The 14,135-nt window shown below is 36.1% G+C and overlaps 1 protein-coding gene across 3 annotated transcripts in view; it reads left to right on the top strand.

Annotated features, from left to right (window-relative positions):
• Positions 1–14,135, top strand: part of LOC145984009 (uncharacterized) — a 134,126-nt gene that overhangs the window by 66,097 nt on the left and 53,894 nt on the right. For 2 of the 3 annotated variants that reach the window (XM_083117313.1, XM_083117311.1), the window contains exons 2-7: positions 8,500–8,572; positions 9,779–9,937; positions 10,315–10,425; positions 12,646–12,802; positions 12,930–13,057; positions 13,989–14,095. In XM_083117313.1, coding sequence (XP_082973439.1) covers positions 8,500–8,572; positions 9,779–9,937; positions 10,315–10,425; positions 12,646–12,802; positions 12,930–13,057; positions 13,989–14,095 — 735 coding nt within the window. Of the gene's footprint in view, positions 1–1,153; positions 1,405–8,499; positions 8,573–9,778; positions 9,938–10,314; positions 10,426–12,645; positions 12,803–12,929; positions 13,058–13,988; positions 14,096–14,135 lie in introns of those variants that run through there. The other variant, XM_083117312.1, reaches the window with a different exon arrangement.

The following is a 14,135-nucleotide window of genomic DNA, read 5'->3' as shown; positions in this document are numbered from 1 at the left end:
ACGTGATCAGTACCACCCTCCCGCCGTCTTTACGTAGAGGTTGGGTGAGCATCTCCATTCAGAGACATTGTCGGAAAAGTTCCCACCTGAGATCACCCATCCCTGAAAGGGATCCTAGGTCTTCCGCATGACAGTCAGACACCCTTACGACTTTTTTTTAAAAAAAATCTGTATATCTCTATTGACGTTCACTTTGTATCTATTTTTTTAATAAAAAAATGTGTTTATTCTTTCAACTTCTGCAATCTAAACAAACACAAACATACGTGCCTTACCCAGTATTAGAAGCTGCTACCCCTGGCGTCCTAACGCGTTACGCTGAACATTTCACCACGAAAATCGACCAACGATATTAATAAAAATAATTAAGTTCCTTTATTGTTAACATGTTTTTTCAGGGGTAGGCCGCTTGCTCTTGAGGGGCGAAGTTCATACCTTCTGCCCCTGTCCACTCTTCCTTGAATTCTTGTTTAAATTTGGGCTCTTGTCTTAAGTCCACTTTATACACAGAAGGTTAATCGAGACTGGACCTACAGTTTAAAGTGGGATCCAAACCACTTGTAAAAGGCTCATTATAAACCTCTTTACATCCATGAGATAATTACAAATATCTCACATATGCAAAGATCCAAATCCCTTATAAATAAGTGACTGGCTGATTCCTGATGATATTTAAAACTGCTAAGCTAAGACACTTAGGGCTGTTCTCAAATAGTTGTGAAAGTTTCAATGTGAGATCGAAACGTCGTGAAAAATGTAGACAAAGAACTTTCATGACCTCGTGATATCACGAAGCGTTTCTTAGTGCATGTAGTTCTAGAATATAACTTTCTGGCATCTTATCTTCATACTTAAGTGAAACGTTTCTTGACGATTCAGCAGACGCTTCTCATAGCGCCGAAGAGAGCGAGTACACTTTTGTTAATATATTATTAAAGAGTTCTTGCTATGGCCAACGATTGCGCGGAGAGTGGGTTGCCGCTTTCTCTCCAACAATACGACAGGAAGAGGTGGTGGTTCCGGTGTTTGTCAGCAACGCCCTGCGAATGGAATATCCAAGTGTGAATAAGGTTCAAAATCCCCAACAGAGCATGCAGGGACAAAAAGGAATGCGGCTATAATTGGTTGGAAGGTACGAAACTGTAGAAGGCCAACGTCCACTTGTGACATTTTGTACGTGAAACCAAGTCATACTTCATGATGTGCAGTTTGTTGTGATTTGTTCAAGACTTATGTGCATGGTGGCGGCCATTAGTGGTGAATTTGGGGAACAGATTGAGTGACTTTTGTGCTCTCTCTTCGATACTCTTTCCAAAGTGAAACTGAAAATGTTCAAGAGTGGATAACCTTACCTTTATCTTTTATTGAACATGTGAAGCTAATATTGCATAACATAAGAACATGGTGAGTGTCTATAGTAATGAAACAAAGTGAATATTACAGCCCAAATTTCCATCTGGTGTTAGAAAAGCTGATCTCAATTCATGAAGATTTCTTGAAGACGCGTAAAAAGGTCTGACATATCCAGTGGCGTATTCTCATCGAAGACCATTTTGTCGGTGCAAGTTCTTATCTCTCTCCAGTCCGCGCACTCTCAATTACATTGTAGCTGTACGTTAGAACATTAATAACAGAAGGTAGTGTTTTGCAAATTAAGAATTTTCAAGTCAACAAGTGATAACCACAATTATACGTATTTTGGGAAGTTCAAGCCGGGTTGCCCTCTAAAATAGGCTTCCATGGGCCCAGCCAATGGACCTTACTTTCGCAAGGTGCTGAAGGTAGCTGAAACGAGAGGACACTATTTCCGGCAGATAGCAGAAAGCATTCGTCTACTTGTCTTCTTGGTCATCGTTTTGAACCACATCATATCTATTTTGCCTTAAGACTCGTGCAAACACCCTCCTCCCACCCCAACAATTCCCACTCTGAGCACTGCTCTTACAGTAGCATTATTTTTTAAATTATTTTTCAAAGTTTTCATTTTTTTCTGCAACTATATTTGAACATATAAAATAAACAGCGAAATTCAGGAAATGCGAAAATATTTACATTAGAGAGTGTGCAGAATTTGAGATTTTCTCAGGGTCGAAAAGTCCTGAACATACCCGGTCCAAAAAATTTCCTACTTGGTTGGGAATTATGAATATTTTCCGTTCCGAACTTTGGTATTTTTAAAATTTCCGGATCCAATTCCATCCTGATGAGAAAGATTCCGTCTCGCTTATCCCTAGTTCTTTATTTTAAAGATCGTTAGAACAAAAAAAGAAAAACTTTTAGGTTATGTTGGCATTCGACATCGTGTCATCAACATGGGCGTCCGGAAGAGGGGCCACACCTCCCCCTGGAAAATGGATGTTACCATAAACTTATTACACATATATATTTCATTTCATTCACAGTAATCTATGTTAATTATTGGAAGGGTATTGCAGGAACGCGATGGCTTCAATCTTAATATGTTTTCTTTAGGAGACAGCACGATTATGAGGGGAAATATGTCTCGTTTGCGCCCCTCCCTGGAAAACATCCTGTGGACGTCCATGCCGTCACTACAGTGGCGTCGCCAGAATATTTTCTTTGGGTGGGCTCAAGGGTGGATAAAATATTTTTAGCTGGGATCTGGTTCGGTGGGAATTATTCATGGTGGAGTGATGTTTTATGAGGATGCGCCTCCCTCCCCCCCCCCCAATGAACGTTGTACTGTACTGGAGCATTCTTGATCATGGCTTACATTCGTACCTATAATGCAATTATTACAAATATTTGGTATGCAATTTTTATTAGTGTTCGAAAATATTCGTCATATAAATTTCGTGTGTTTTGTAAAAAAAATATAAATATTATCATCAGTTAAAGAAAAGCTTCTCTCTTCTTGTACAAGACAAACGAAACTTGGGGAAAATCATTTCCAATTGATAACATTCCAAAAAGATTTTATTTACTAAAACTCATTTAGTCACAGTTACTGGAATGTATTCTGGAATAACCATTTTAATCAAATTTATTCAATCATTTTTCTTGTTTCTTTAGGTTTTTTCATAGTTTTTATTTGTGTTAAAAGTTTAATTTGATCATTTTGGCAGCCCCCAGTGCGGTCGCTCCGCTTGCTCCACCCAAGGGCAGAGTTAAAATTGTAGTCAACGAAACAGTCTTCTGAATCACTTTCAACTTCAACTGGTGAAATACTGTACCTTGAAATTCCTCTACACTGGCATCAGAATGACTTTTATCAAGTTCAGACTTTCTACTATCTTGTCTAAAATAATCGGACACTGACATGTTAAGCCCTTGATCAGCTTGCACTACATCAGACTAATTAAAATTTAATCTTCACACAAACGGAATCACAAAAGAGAGTTGATTTACACACGAGTTTTCACCAAATAAAAGCAATATATATATATATATATATATATATATATATATATATATACATACTATATACGTATAAGCGAGTATAATACGTAAACGCACACCACCATGCCATGAACTCCACCAACTGCTCACACACATTAAGAATGAAACGTTGCGAATGCACTGCGGCTGTTGTCCACTTGTAAATGAAGCCCAACAAAGGAAAACAAATTATCAAAGACACCGCTGCTCCAAGAAACACAAGAGAAAAAAAATAATCGATTGACGAAAAGCACTGCTTCATCTCCTAACCGCGGAACAACGACGTTTTGTTTACATGTTTATATTCTGCACGTTAAGGGGAGGAATGACAATTTCCCCTAGGTCTTTCTCGCTGGGGCAGCTGCCGATCACTGTTGCCAACTTCGCTCTTTTGGAGCCAGCCAGATCTGGCTCTTTCGTGCACTCGTGTGACTGTGAACTGTGGCACCCGTCCTCTGCCCCACCATCATGCCACCACTGGCTCGGGTCCATAAAGACCAACCTTTTCCATGAGTGTAAATTTTGCACGTGACGTGATATTCATATATAGGCTGCGTCACTCACCCCCTCTTTCCTGCCAGGTATTTTTATATATAGCGCTGTGGCTAAGGTGAAGATGACAATATTATTATCTGAGAATCCTTTATTTTCGATTTCATATGAACATCATTGGATTATTGAGATGGGTGATGACGCCAAATCTAGGCGGTGAAAATTAAGAATGAATTGCCATCACTTTAAAGCTAACGGTAATAGCAGCGCCCCCACCCCTCTGACACCTAAAATTACCCTAGGAGGCACTTTATGCAGCCTTCGTTAATCTAGCTCCTTGAAAGTCATCTTTAGCCCTATTAATGGTGAAATGTAGCTCTTTTATGAACATCAGGTTTGGCAACACTGCGAGGATGGCCGTATGAGGCAAGGAGAAATGCATTAAGTCTATGGGGGCAATTATTTTATTCGTTCTCTCGGGAATATCAAACGTCCAATGACGTAGAAAAGTACATGGACGGAAAAAGGACACGTTGAACTATGTCATAGTAGTAGGAAGAGTCGAAACTCCAATTTGATTAGCCGTAACTTGAAGTTGAAGTTGGTTTCCCATAAGGAATACATGGGATTCTGTAAATACTCATTAATCATATTTTTCAAACATCGTGTCTAGCTTACTAATCAACTTGAAAAACAGTTTCCACGTGCAACATGGAGAGAAATTCATACTCTCTTGCATACTAAACCCGTTTTTAAATAGCAGTGCCCAATCCGACGATATTGAAATAAATGCACAACTAGTGCGTAATTGTCCCTCCTCGCCTTAATGAAAGGAAACCAATTGAGATGGAGAATCTAGAAACGTTCCTCATCTTTGAAGTGAAACTGAGTTATGTTAGTCAATATGTTAAGGCCGCTTTGTCTGCTTTATAGTATAATGCTTTACCAGCTTGTTACTTTTGCTATCTAATATATATATATATATATATATATATATATATATATATATATATTGTATTTATTCTATTTGGGTGGGCAGACGGATTTGCTGAGACCATTTTGGGGTGGGCTAGAGCCCACCCTCGCCCACCCAGTGGCGACGCCCCTGGCATGCAGTAGTACAGCGTCTTCATTCTAGGTGCTGAAACTGTAGCATGTTCCATGTGGCTTCATTTTTTAAAAATATATTTTATTTTATTTATTTATTATTATGATGGTGGACCCACCTCATTGGTGGTGCCTAATAAAAACGTGAAGAGCCAAATAAAACTACTGTAGGAAGTGAGAAATCATCCATGGTTAACATGAATGTGAATCCATATAAGACGACCTTACTTTCAGACATATCTTTACTTCTCAAGTGTAGAAATTTTCCATCCTGTAATTATTTTGTTAAATTATGTAAGAAATGCCTTATTGCACACAAGTGTTTCAATGCTACTTTTTAACACCTTTTTAACTCGTGGCTGCCCGTGCATTTCAGTCCGTGGCAATTTGAAAGACCATATTTTTGCTACTTGAAGTTGTGAGTTTAAAATCACAGATGATAATTTATTTTTATTAATTTATCTTAGTTTGCTCAAAACAGATAGCCATGGAAATCGTAGTTTTTACAGGTATGTAAGCCATCAATTAATTAACCTTGTCATGTAATATTCAATGATTATTTGTATAAATACCGTCAAAACATTTCCAAATACAACACATAGTCTGTCATATGACTTTTTAACATTCACATTTTGAAATATAGGAATGAAACAAAAATATGTAAAAAGAAAGGTGTATGTAGGCAATGAAATATTAAAGAGTGTTCATTCTGATGTATGTGCTATATAATGATTTCAAGTTTATTTTGACCTTTGGCGTGGAACAAATTTTGGCCCATCTTCTATTTGTTATATGGTTATCTTTGTTTTACGAGCCCCGTCTAGTTGGCTGCACTTTTTGACTCTCTTTGCACCGAAGCGTCTAGTTGGTTGCACGGAGCAACACAGAGTTGTCTAGTTTGTTGATTTGGAGTCAAGTAGTGTAATTGGTGTCTGCACTACCTTCCAGACCGGTGTATGTATAGTGTATGGTCACGTGGTGCATGCTAACTAATCAAATGACTGTTTAAAGCAACTTCTGAACTTGAACACAGCTTTCCGTATAGTTGGTTGAACGTAATTTCCTTGCACCACTCTGACACTGAATACACCTGCACTGCACCGAGTGTTAAAAAGTGCAGCCAACTAGACTTACATTAATTTCGTACATGTTTATAGTTCTGCTAGGCTTATCCATCCCTGTCCCATCCATCTTCTAGCAGAAAACACAGTATGTGCTGAATTTGACATTTGAAAGTGTCGCCTGAAATTTCCCCTCATCTGCATTGTCTTGGGTAACGTGAATAGCCTTTCTCTGGGTTTGTCGCTGCAGTGTAAAGTAGCTTGTCTAAGAGGAAAGCATGATAATGAGCAAATAATAAATAAATAAAAGAATAAGTACCAGTATTTCCTTTTTCTAGGTGGAAAACAAGAACATTGAAAATATTGAGCATAATCCCCAGTAGCATAACGTGGCCCCCCTGCAAGTAATATATTGGAGGCCCTTTAGTAAAAAAAAAAATAATTGAGAATACTACGTCTGTACCATTGTCAGATTTTGAGTCTTATCCTGTTTTTTTTTTTTTTGTTTTGTTTTTTTTGGCAAGAATATCACCTTTTCTGCAATTTTTGCACTCATTTTGATCCCACTATGTCAGAGAGGTGGACAGATGTACAGCAGTTGGCTAGTCTTCCCCATCAAGTTGTACAAGAAATTAACTTTTGCCCCAAATACCCTGCCTTCCAATTTTTTTGTTATTGACCCCCAGAATGTAGCTTTACCAAACAAACTGATATTATTAATCAAAATTTTAATGATGTCATATACCACAGAACACATATTTCTTAGACTTTTCCATGAAACGAGACCTGTTTTTTTAATAGATCTTCAGTATTGAAAATTGGGGAGACATGGGTGTTGCTAGTTGCCAGTTAAGAAAACTTTCATAAAGCAACCCCCTAACCGAGATAATTTGCATAAGCATTTTCTCTCCCATGCCCCATGCATACTCTCAGCTAGGAATTTCCACTTCAAACTCTCTAGATCATAATAAGATCATAACACACTGGAAAGAAAATTTGGTTCAGCAGAAATAGTCACAAATTTTCAATACGGGAGAAAAATTAATTTCACAGTCACCCAAAATAATGTACCCTGTGATACAATTGATAGGGTACTGGCCATTAGGGTAAGAGGATAATTGCCCCCTAGGCCCCATCTCCTATTGAGTTGTTTAGTCCCTTTGAAGTGTTTAACAGTTGAAAGAAAAAGCAACTACTTTTTCGCAGGATAGCTAAAAATTGAGAAATGTGTAACACCTAACAAGTGTGGGCAACGTGGGAAATTTTTCTTAGTTTTTATTTGCGTATGAAGAGACTTGGTCCTGCCTGCACCATTGATTAACATTATTTGTCATCATAGTAAAGACTAAAGACCTTATTATTGTCCAAACAATGATGTAACCTACATCAATGTTAATAATTGCACCTGCACTTAACACATCACATAACACATATGTAAGGTGATGCTAAATAAGCTGATGGATTTGTTTTATATGTAATTTTTTAAAGAATTCCTTGATGGTTTGCAAGTTGTTTTGTTTCTTTACATTTAATTGAAAATGCACTTTGTCGCTCCTAAATAAATTTGAATGAAAGTTGACATCATTTTCAACATACTGAGGAAGGCACGGGAATATTGCAAATGCAAATCATTGTCTCTAGGATTAAGGACTTGGAACACATTGAATTTTCTAGGCATGAGATGCAAGTCTTTGCTAAAATATTCAGTGCAATACGTGTCAAATGATCTCCAGTTGTGACTAGCAACTTCTGGTCAATGTTTTGGGTTGAATTTCAACACTGCCAATGTTCATAACATGTTCAATGTTATGAACTGATCGACCACTATGAGGTGTTCCAGTATGCAAAGCAACTCCTACAGTTCCCGTGTCTTCAAATTTGTGTTCCTAGTCGGTGCCTCGCGAACGGTATAAAATCATCTATTTGCTCATTGCCTTAAAAATACTAACCCATTATTTTCTAGAACATTGTCACATTTTTGATTCACTGAGTAATTGTGTATTTCTCCATAGTTAAATTCCCCAAATGTTACTTGTAATAAAAGAAAAACATAAATTAAAAATTATTAGTCATAACTTTTATCTCCAAGGACCACTATTTTAATTTTATTAATCATTTTTTTTCCTTGCACAATATTTATGTTTATCATAAAACACTAAAGCTGCTGACCAAGGCAGCCTTTATTTATGAGAATTGAAAAGTATGCACATAACATTCCAACCCTATATTTTGAAACAAATTCTTAGTCTGAAGAAGATGCTTGAAGCGACGTGTGTATAGTGCTTTTTTAATGTAAATAAAGACTGCCTTGGTCAACAGTTTAGTGTTTTTTCTGAAGTGGAAACAAGGCTTAATTGTGTTACATTTATCATAGAATAATTTTATTGTACCCTTATTATCAGCTGGGAACAAGTGAATAATTTACGTATTTTTCTTTCAGACGTGGAGGCAGTTCATTCCAACAGAACTTGTACAACTTCTCTTGGTGATACTACTATCAACACAAGTAAATTGTAAGTTTGATTGTGTATTTTCTGAATTGTTTTAGGAATGAATTGTGTAGGATTTAATGTATTGTATTGCATTGTCAAGGGTACTGTGTTTGAAGTTTGTTTGTGATTGTTGCCGCTTCAGTCCAGTCATTGTTATTGTTCATCCTCATTGCCAGGATTATTATTAAAAAAAAGAAGAAAAACATTCTCAAAAAATCAAAATACAATAATCTTATTTGTTGTTGGGTATTTGAAATGAGAATAAGATGGCTTTTAAATTTATTTTTTTACTATTCATATGCCTTTCAGGATAACTCTATCCCTATTCCACCATTTTTAAGACTGTCAAAAAAAATATATCAAACCAGTCCATTTGCTACAGGTAGCAAAATCCAATTGACATGCTTGCTATAAATACCATCTTGTGTCGAGAATTATATGTATTTGCCCCAGTGTTTGTAGGAATTATCATCATAATTTGCCTTTCCTTAAACATTGAATTTTAAATGTTAAAACAAGGTCAAAATATGTGCCTGGGACTGTTCATGAATGTGCAGAAAAAAATACAAATATTTTATTAAAAAATATATAAGTATATTAAAATGTTTAATATTATTTTCATAGTGTTCGGTCATTTCCTTCAGTCCTGTGCCATTTTTGAGGTTGCTGACAGTAAGAAAGTAATTATACTAAATTAATTTCCAAATAATTCTTATTTTATGAAGTTATTTTTAAACAATGAAATTGTAATGTGCTAAAAGGCATTGAAAAGTTCATGAAACTTTTTGGATGTGTTTCAGTAGCTTGACTTGGCCAGACATTTTTTCACTGCAATTTAGATTTAAATGGATTAAAATTTCATTGGTACACAAGAATATTCACATTGAATGAAGAATGCGGTAGTAGTAAAGAACAAGTACACAGAATTTTTTAAGAAATCATATTTCAAATGTTTGTTCATGCAACATGAAATTCATGTATATCATTCCTAACATCGCAGTCCACTGGCATTTGTCATTTCTGCTTGGTTACATACAAAGGAAAAAAAATATGGAATTACATAAAAATCTGAACCCTACTTATAACATCACTTTTAAAAACAGTCACTCTTATATTATATTATGTTTATTGTGTGAAATATGAAGTGTAGGAGATGCAGGTAATATGTCTTTTATGTGGAAAATTTTCTTGGAGATTGTAATGTGCTCTGCTACTTTCTCTCTACAGCTCAATGTTTCGGTGGAACGGAAACATACGAAAAGACGACAGGAGTGAAATTTTTATTTGGAACTTCTCAAGGCATTTTGACTCAACCAGGAACTGGTATCACAAGAGACTGCACTGCCATTTGTCGACAAACGCAAACATGCCGTGCTTTTACAGTGGGTCAGTGATTTCAGGAAATTTTGATATTACAGTATAAAATTAAGTTTTACAGGATTGCAAATTAAATATTTAAAATTTTGTAAACTGGCATAGTTTTAAAGTATTCAGAACCTACATGAATGCCATTAATAACATCTGTAGTTTTTAATCATTATTTAAACATCTCTAGATTGCAAATCAAATATTTAAAATTGTGTTGTGTCCTAAAGTAAACTGACATAGTTTCAAAGTATTCGGAAACTACATGAATGCCATTAATAACATCTGTAGTTTTTAATCAATATGTAAACATCTCTAGTTACCTTTGTGACTAGTACTTTTAAGTAATTTATAGCTCCGTAAAAATCCAGAACACATTTTTTGACCTTCTATTGCAGATTACGAAAACTCTCGGTGCCAGTCTTACACAATGGATTCTGCAGGGCAGAGGAACAATATTCAAGACAAAGTTGGAAGCAATTTCTTTGAAAAAATTTGTCTGCTTGGAGGTAAGTTTTATGCATTACCAGTATTTTCCATGTATGAGCTGTGTGTGTGTGATTTAAAGACTCTCATAAGATTTAGTCTTCAAAACTGGTGACAAATATTGCATACTTTGAGTGTAACAAGATGTGAATATAGCACTAGCATTTGAGTAAGATTTTTCCAAAATTTACAAAGGTCATTTTTTGGTAGTTTATTACAATATACAAATAAATACATGTAGTTATTTGTATGTACACTTGCCTCACTAAAAGCAGTAGTTAATTTCTTATTGGAACATCTTTGCAGATTGTGATTAAGTATGCATTCTATATTTATTTTATGTAATTGGTATTTGGTCTAGGAATTAATTCGTGCGCCTGGACAAGAGATGGCGTAACGAGCGTATTGTCCCACAGTTCCGTGTAGCCACACATGTGTTGAAAACTCCTGTCAGCGCGCATCGTTCGTAGTATAGGGCAGTTGATTGACGCGTCAACAACAGCATTTTGTAGTCAACTGAACATGGTGCAGTTTGTGCCAGATAAAGTGTTTTTGCGGGGTGTTCTGCTTCATTACTTTAACATGCAGAAAAGTGCTACCGAAAGTCATCGTATTTTGGTGGAAGTGTATGGTGACCATGCGCTAGCTGAGCGAACATGTCAGAAGTGGTTTGCACGGTTTAGAAGTGGTGATTTCGGCCTGGAAGACCAAGAGCAAGCTGGACAGCCAAAAAAAAATTGAAGACGAAAAATTGAGAGCATTGCTCGATCTGGATTCGTGTCAAATGCAGGAAGAACTTGCAGAAGCATTAGGTGTTGATCAAACAACAGTTTCCAAACGCCTCAAAGCCATGGGAATGATTCAAAAGATGTCACATTGGGTTCCACATGAATTGAAAGACAGAGATGTTGAAAGACGAAAAACCATTTGCGAATTGCTGCTTCAAAGACAGAAAAGAAAGGGGTTTTTGCATCGCATTGTTACTGGCGATGAGAAGTGGATCCATTACGAGAACCCGAAATGAAAAAAGGCCTGGGTGAAGCCAGGTGAACCAGGTCCATCACAACCGAAATGAGGTATTCACTGTGCAAAGGTTATGCTGTGCATATGGTGGGATATGAAAGGTATGGTGTACTATGAGCTGCTGCAACCAGGTGAAACTATTAATGGAGAACGTTATCGACGACAATTAATGCATTTAAAGCAAGCTCTGGCCAGGAAACGACCAGAATGGGAGAACAGACATGATAAACTTATTTTTCAACATGATAACGCTCGCCCACATGTCGCCAAACCGGTTAAAACCTATTTAGAAAATGTCGGATGGGAAGTTTTACCCCACCCGCCGTATTCACCAGACATTGCTCCTTCGGACTACTACTTGCTCGATTGCATGAATAATGATTTGATTGGACAGCGGTTCACTTCTTCAGAAGATATCGAAAAATGGGTCTCTGACTGGATCGCTTCAAAGGATGAGGACTTCTTTCGCCACGGAATCCGTAACTTGCCTGACAGATGAGAGAAAGTGGTGGCTCGCGATGGACAATATTTTTCTTAAGGTATTTATGTATTTTGTGTTTGAACTACAGCTTCAATGTGTGCATAACAACCGCACAAATTAATTCCTAGACCAAATATTTCATTATTCTGTCTGTAAGTGAGAAATATTCTTATCATGTTTACGAAGCTTGCAAATAAATGAATTAATGTAATTCAACATAAATGTGTTGCTCGTGTACAAAAGAAGGAAGGAATTGAAAGAGTCAACTTTGAAGTGGCACTTCCTTGTAGGTTTGCATAACCACTGCTGATGATAGGGGCAAATGGAATAAAACCTATTCACAAAATGTAAAAAGACTGTCTTAATTCCTGGTATACCCTAATGAAAGAACTGGAAACAGTTCCGAAATGTTGGATAAGAAAACTTGAAGCTCATTTACTTTTTTTCCACATGTGGATGTTTTATCCCATTTATTCAGATTTGTATAGGTGGCGAAGTTATGGAAGAAGGATCAGAGGAAAACTTTGTGTGTTTCCTGCTCTTCATTGTGAATTCTGTATTTTAATTTCTTTTTTATGACTTAGCCTTATAACTTTTATATTGCTATGTGCAACAGGAAATAACAAAATTCTATCTGGTTGTGAACAAGTAATCAATGTTTTATCATATTTTTATTATTATACATATGTGTGCATAAATGTACCTTTTGCTAACCTAATAATTTCTAATTTTTTTCTAGTGTCAAATCTAAGTAAGGTGTGTGATGATCGAATGTGGGCATTTGAGCGTGTGGTTGGTGCTTACTTGGAAGGTTTTGATGACAGGGAAGAAAGAAATGTGCAGACAAAAGCAGAATGTGAAAAACTTTGTCTTTTCGAAACCACCTTTACTTGCAGGTGAGTTCATTTTAATCGGACCTCTTCATTTTCTCTTAACTGTAAACTGGAGACATCATCAATGAATGTAAATCTTTATTAGTGTTTCATAGTTTCCATACTTAACATTACAATTATTTGCTTTCAGATCTGCTGAATTTGATGAGACACAACACATATGCCGTTTGAGTAGAGAAGATAGACGCAGTCAGCCAAATTCATTTAGGAGGCAACTAGGAAGTCCAATTGATTACCTAGAAAACCAGTGTGTGCGATGTAAGTATCGTGAGAACCTCTTACTGTCTATTACTTTATTTGTATGCTTCTGGATGAAGTTGCCAATGCCTGAATTACTCACAGTTGTCTTTGAGACATGTCAGTAAACATATCTAATGTGAATACATTTTCTAGGCACTGTTTTAAAAAAAATATTCTTTGTCTATTATGGAGGAAGAATTGGACAATATTAATTGACACATGCTTCAGTTTGCCTATTTCTGATGTTTTTGTAATTTTTTTTACAAGTTGTGTGTTCCAGATGGTAAATTCTGACTTACTTTCCAAGTACAGTAGTGGAACCTCAGTTGTATGCTTTTCAAGGGACTATGGCTAAATAACTTATAATGTAGAAAAATGTATAATCTTGGAAAATTTTAAAAGATTTTGCTTCAGTGGGGCCAGAAAAGTAAATTTGTAAATAAGGAAAATGTATACAGTGGAACCTCAATTTTATGTTTTTTTTTTTTTCAGGTGACCAAGCTCAAAAAAACTTAAAATGCGGGAAAATGTAAAATCGAGGAAAATTTCATAATATTTTGCTATGTTGGAAGCATCAAGATTGTATAATGTGCAAAAATGTAAAACCAGGGAATGTAAAATTGGGGACCTCGATTTTATGTTTTTCAGGGGACTAGGCTGAAAAACTTAAAATTTGATTAAAATTTTATAACATTTTGCTTTGTTGGGATAATCAAGATTGAATGTATAATGCGGGAAAATGTAAAATCTGGAAACGTAAAATCGGGGTTCCACTGTATTTCATTTGCTTCTCCAATGCATCACATGGTGACAACATAACAATTTTTCTTTGGAATGAATTCTAGTTTTGATATATTCTTTGGTATCTTTCATAACAAATAGTTTTATTGTAATTCATTGTACATGCTTATATTAGTTGTTAAGAAAAATACTTTTTTTTACCCTGCAGCATTGCCTGATTGCCGATATACAATAAAACATGACAGTGCAGTGATCTCAATGGATGAATTGCAGTTTGCAGCTACGTATGCAGAATGTGAAGCATTGTGTAAACAGGTAAGAAGGTGTTGCTTTGAAGATCCAGAACTTGTATAAA

Source organism: Lepisma saccharinum, chromosome 2 (assembly GCF_977018435.1).
Source record: "Lepisma saccharinum chromosome 2, izLepSacc3.1, whole genome shotgun sequence".
Lineage (NCBI taxonomy): Eukaryota > Metazoa > Arthropoda > Insecta > Zygentoma > Lepismatidae > Lepisma > Lepisma saccharinum.
Note: the sequence above shows the minus strand (reverse complement) of the source record. Positions and strands in the feature narration are given on the sequence as shown.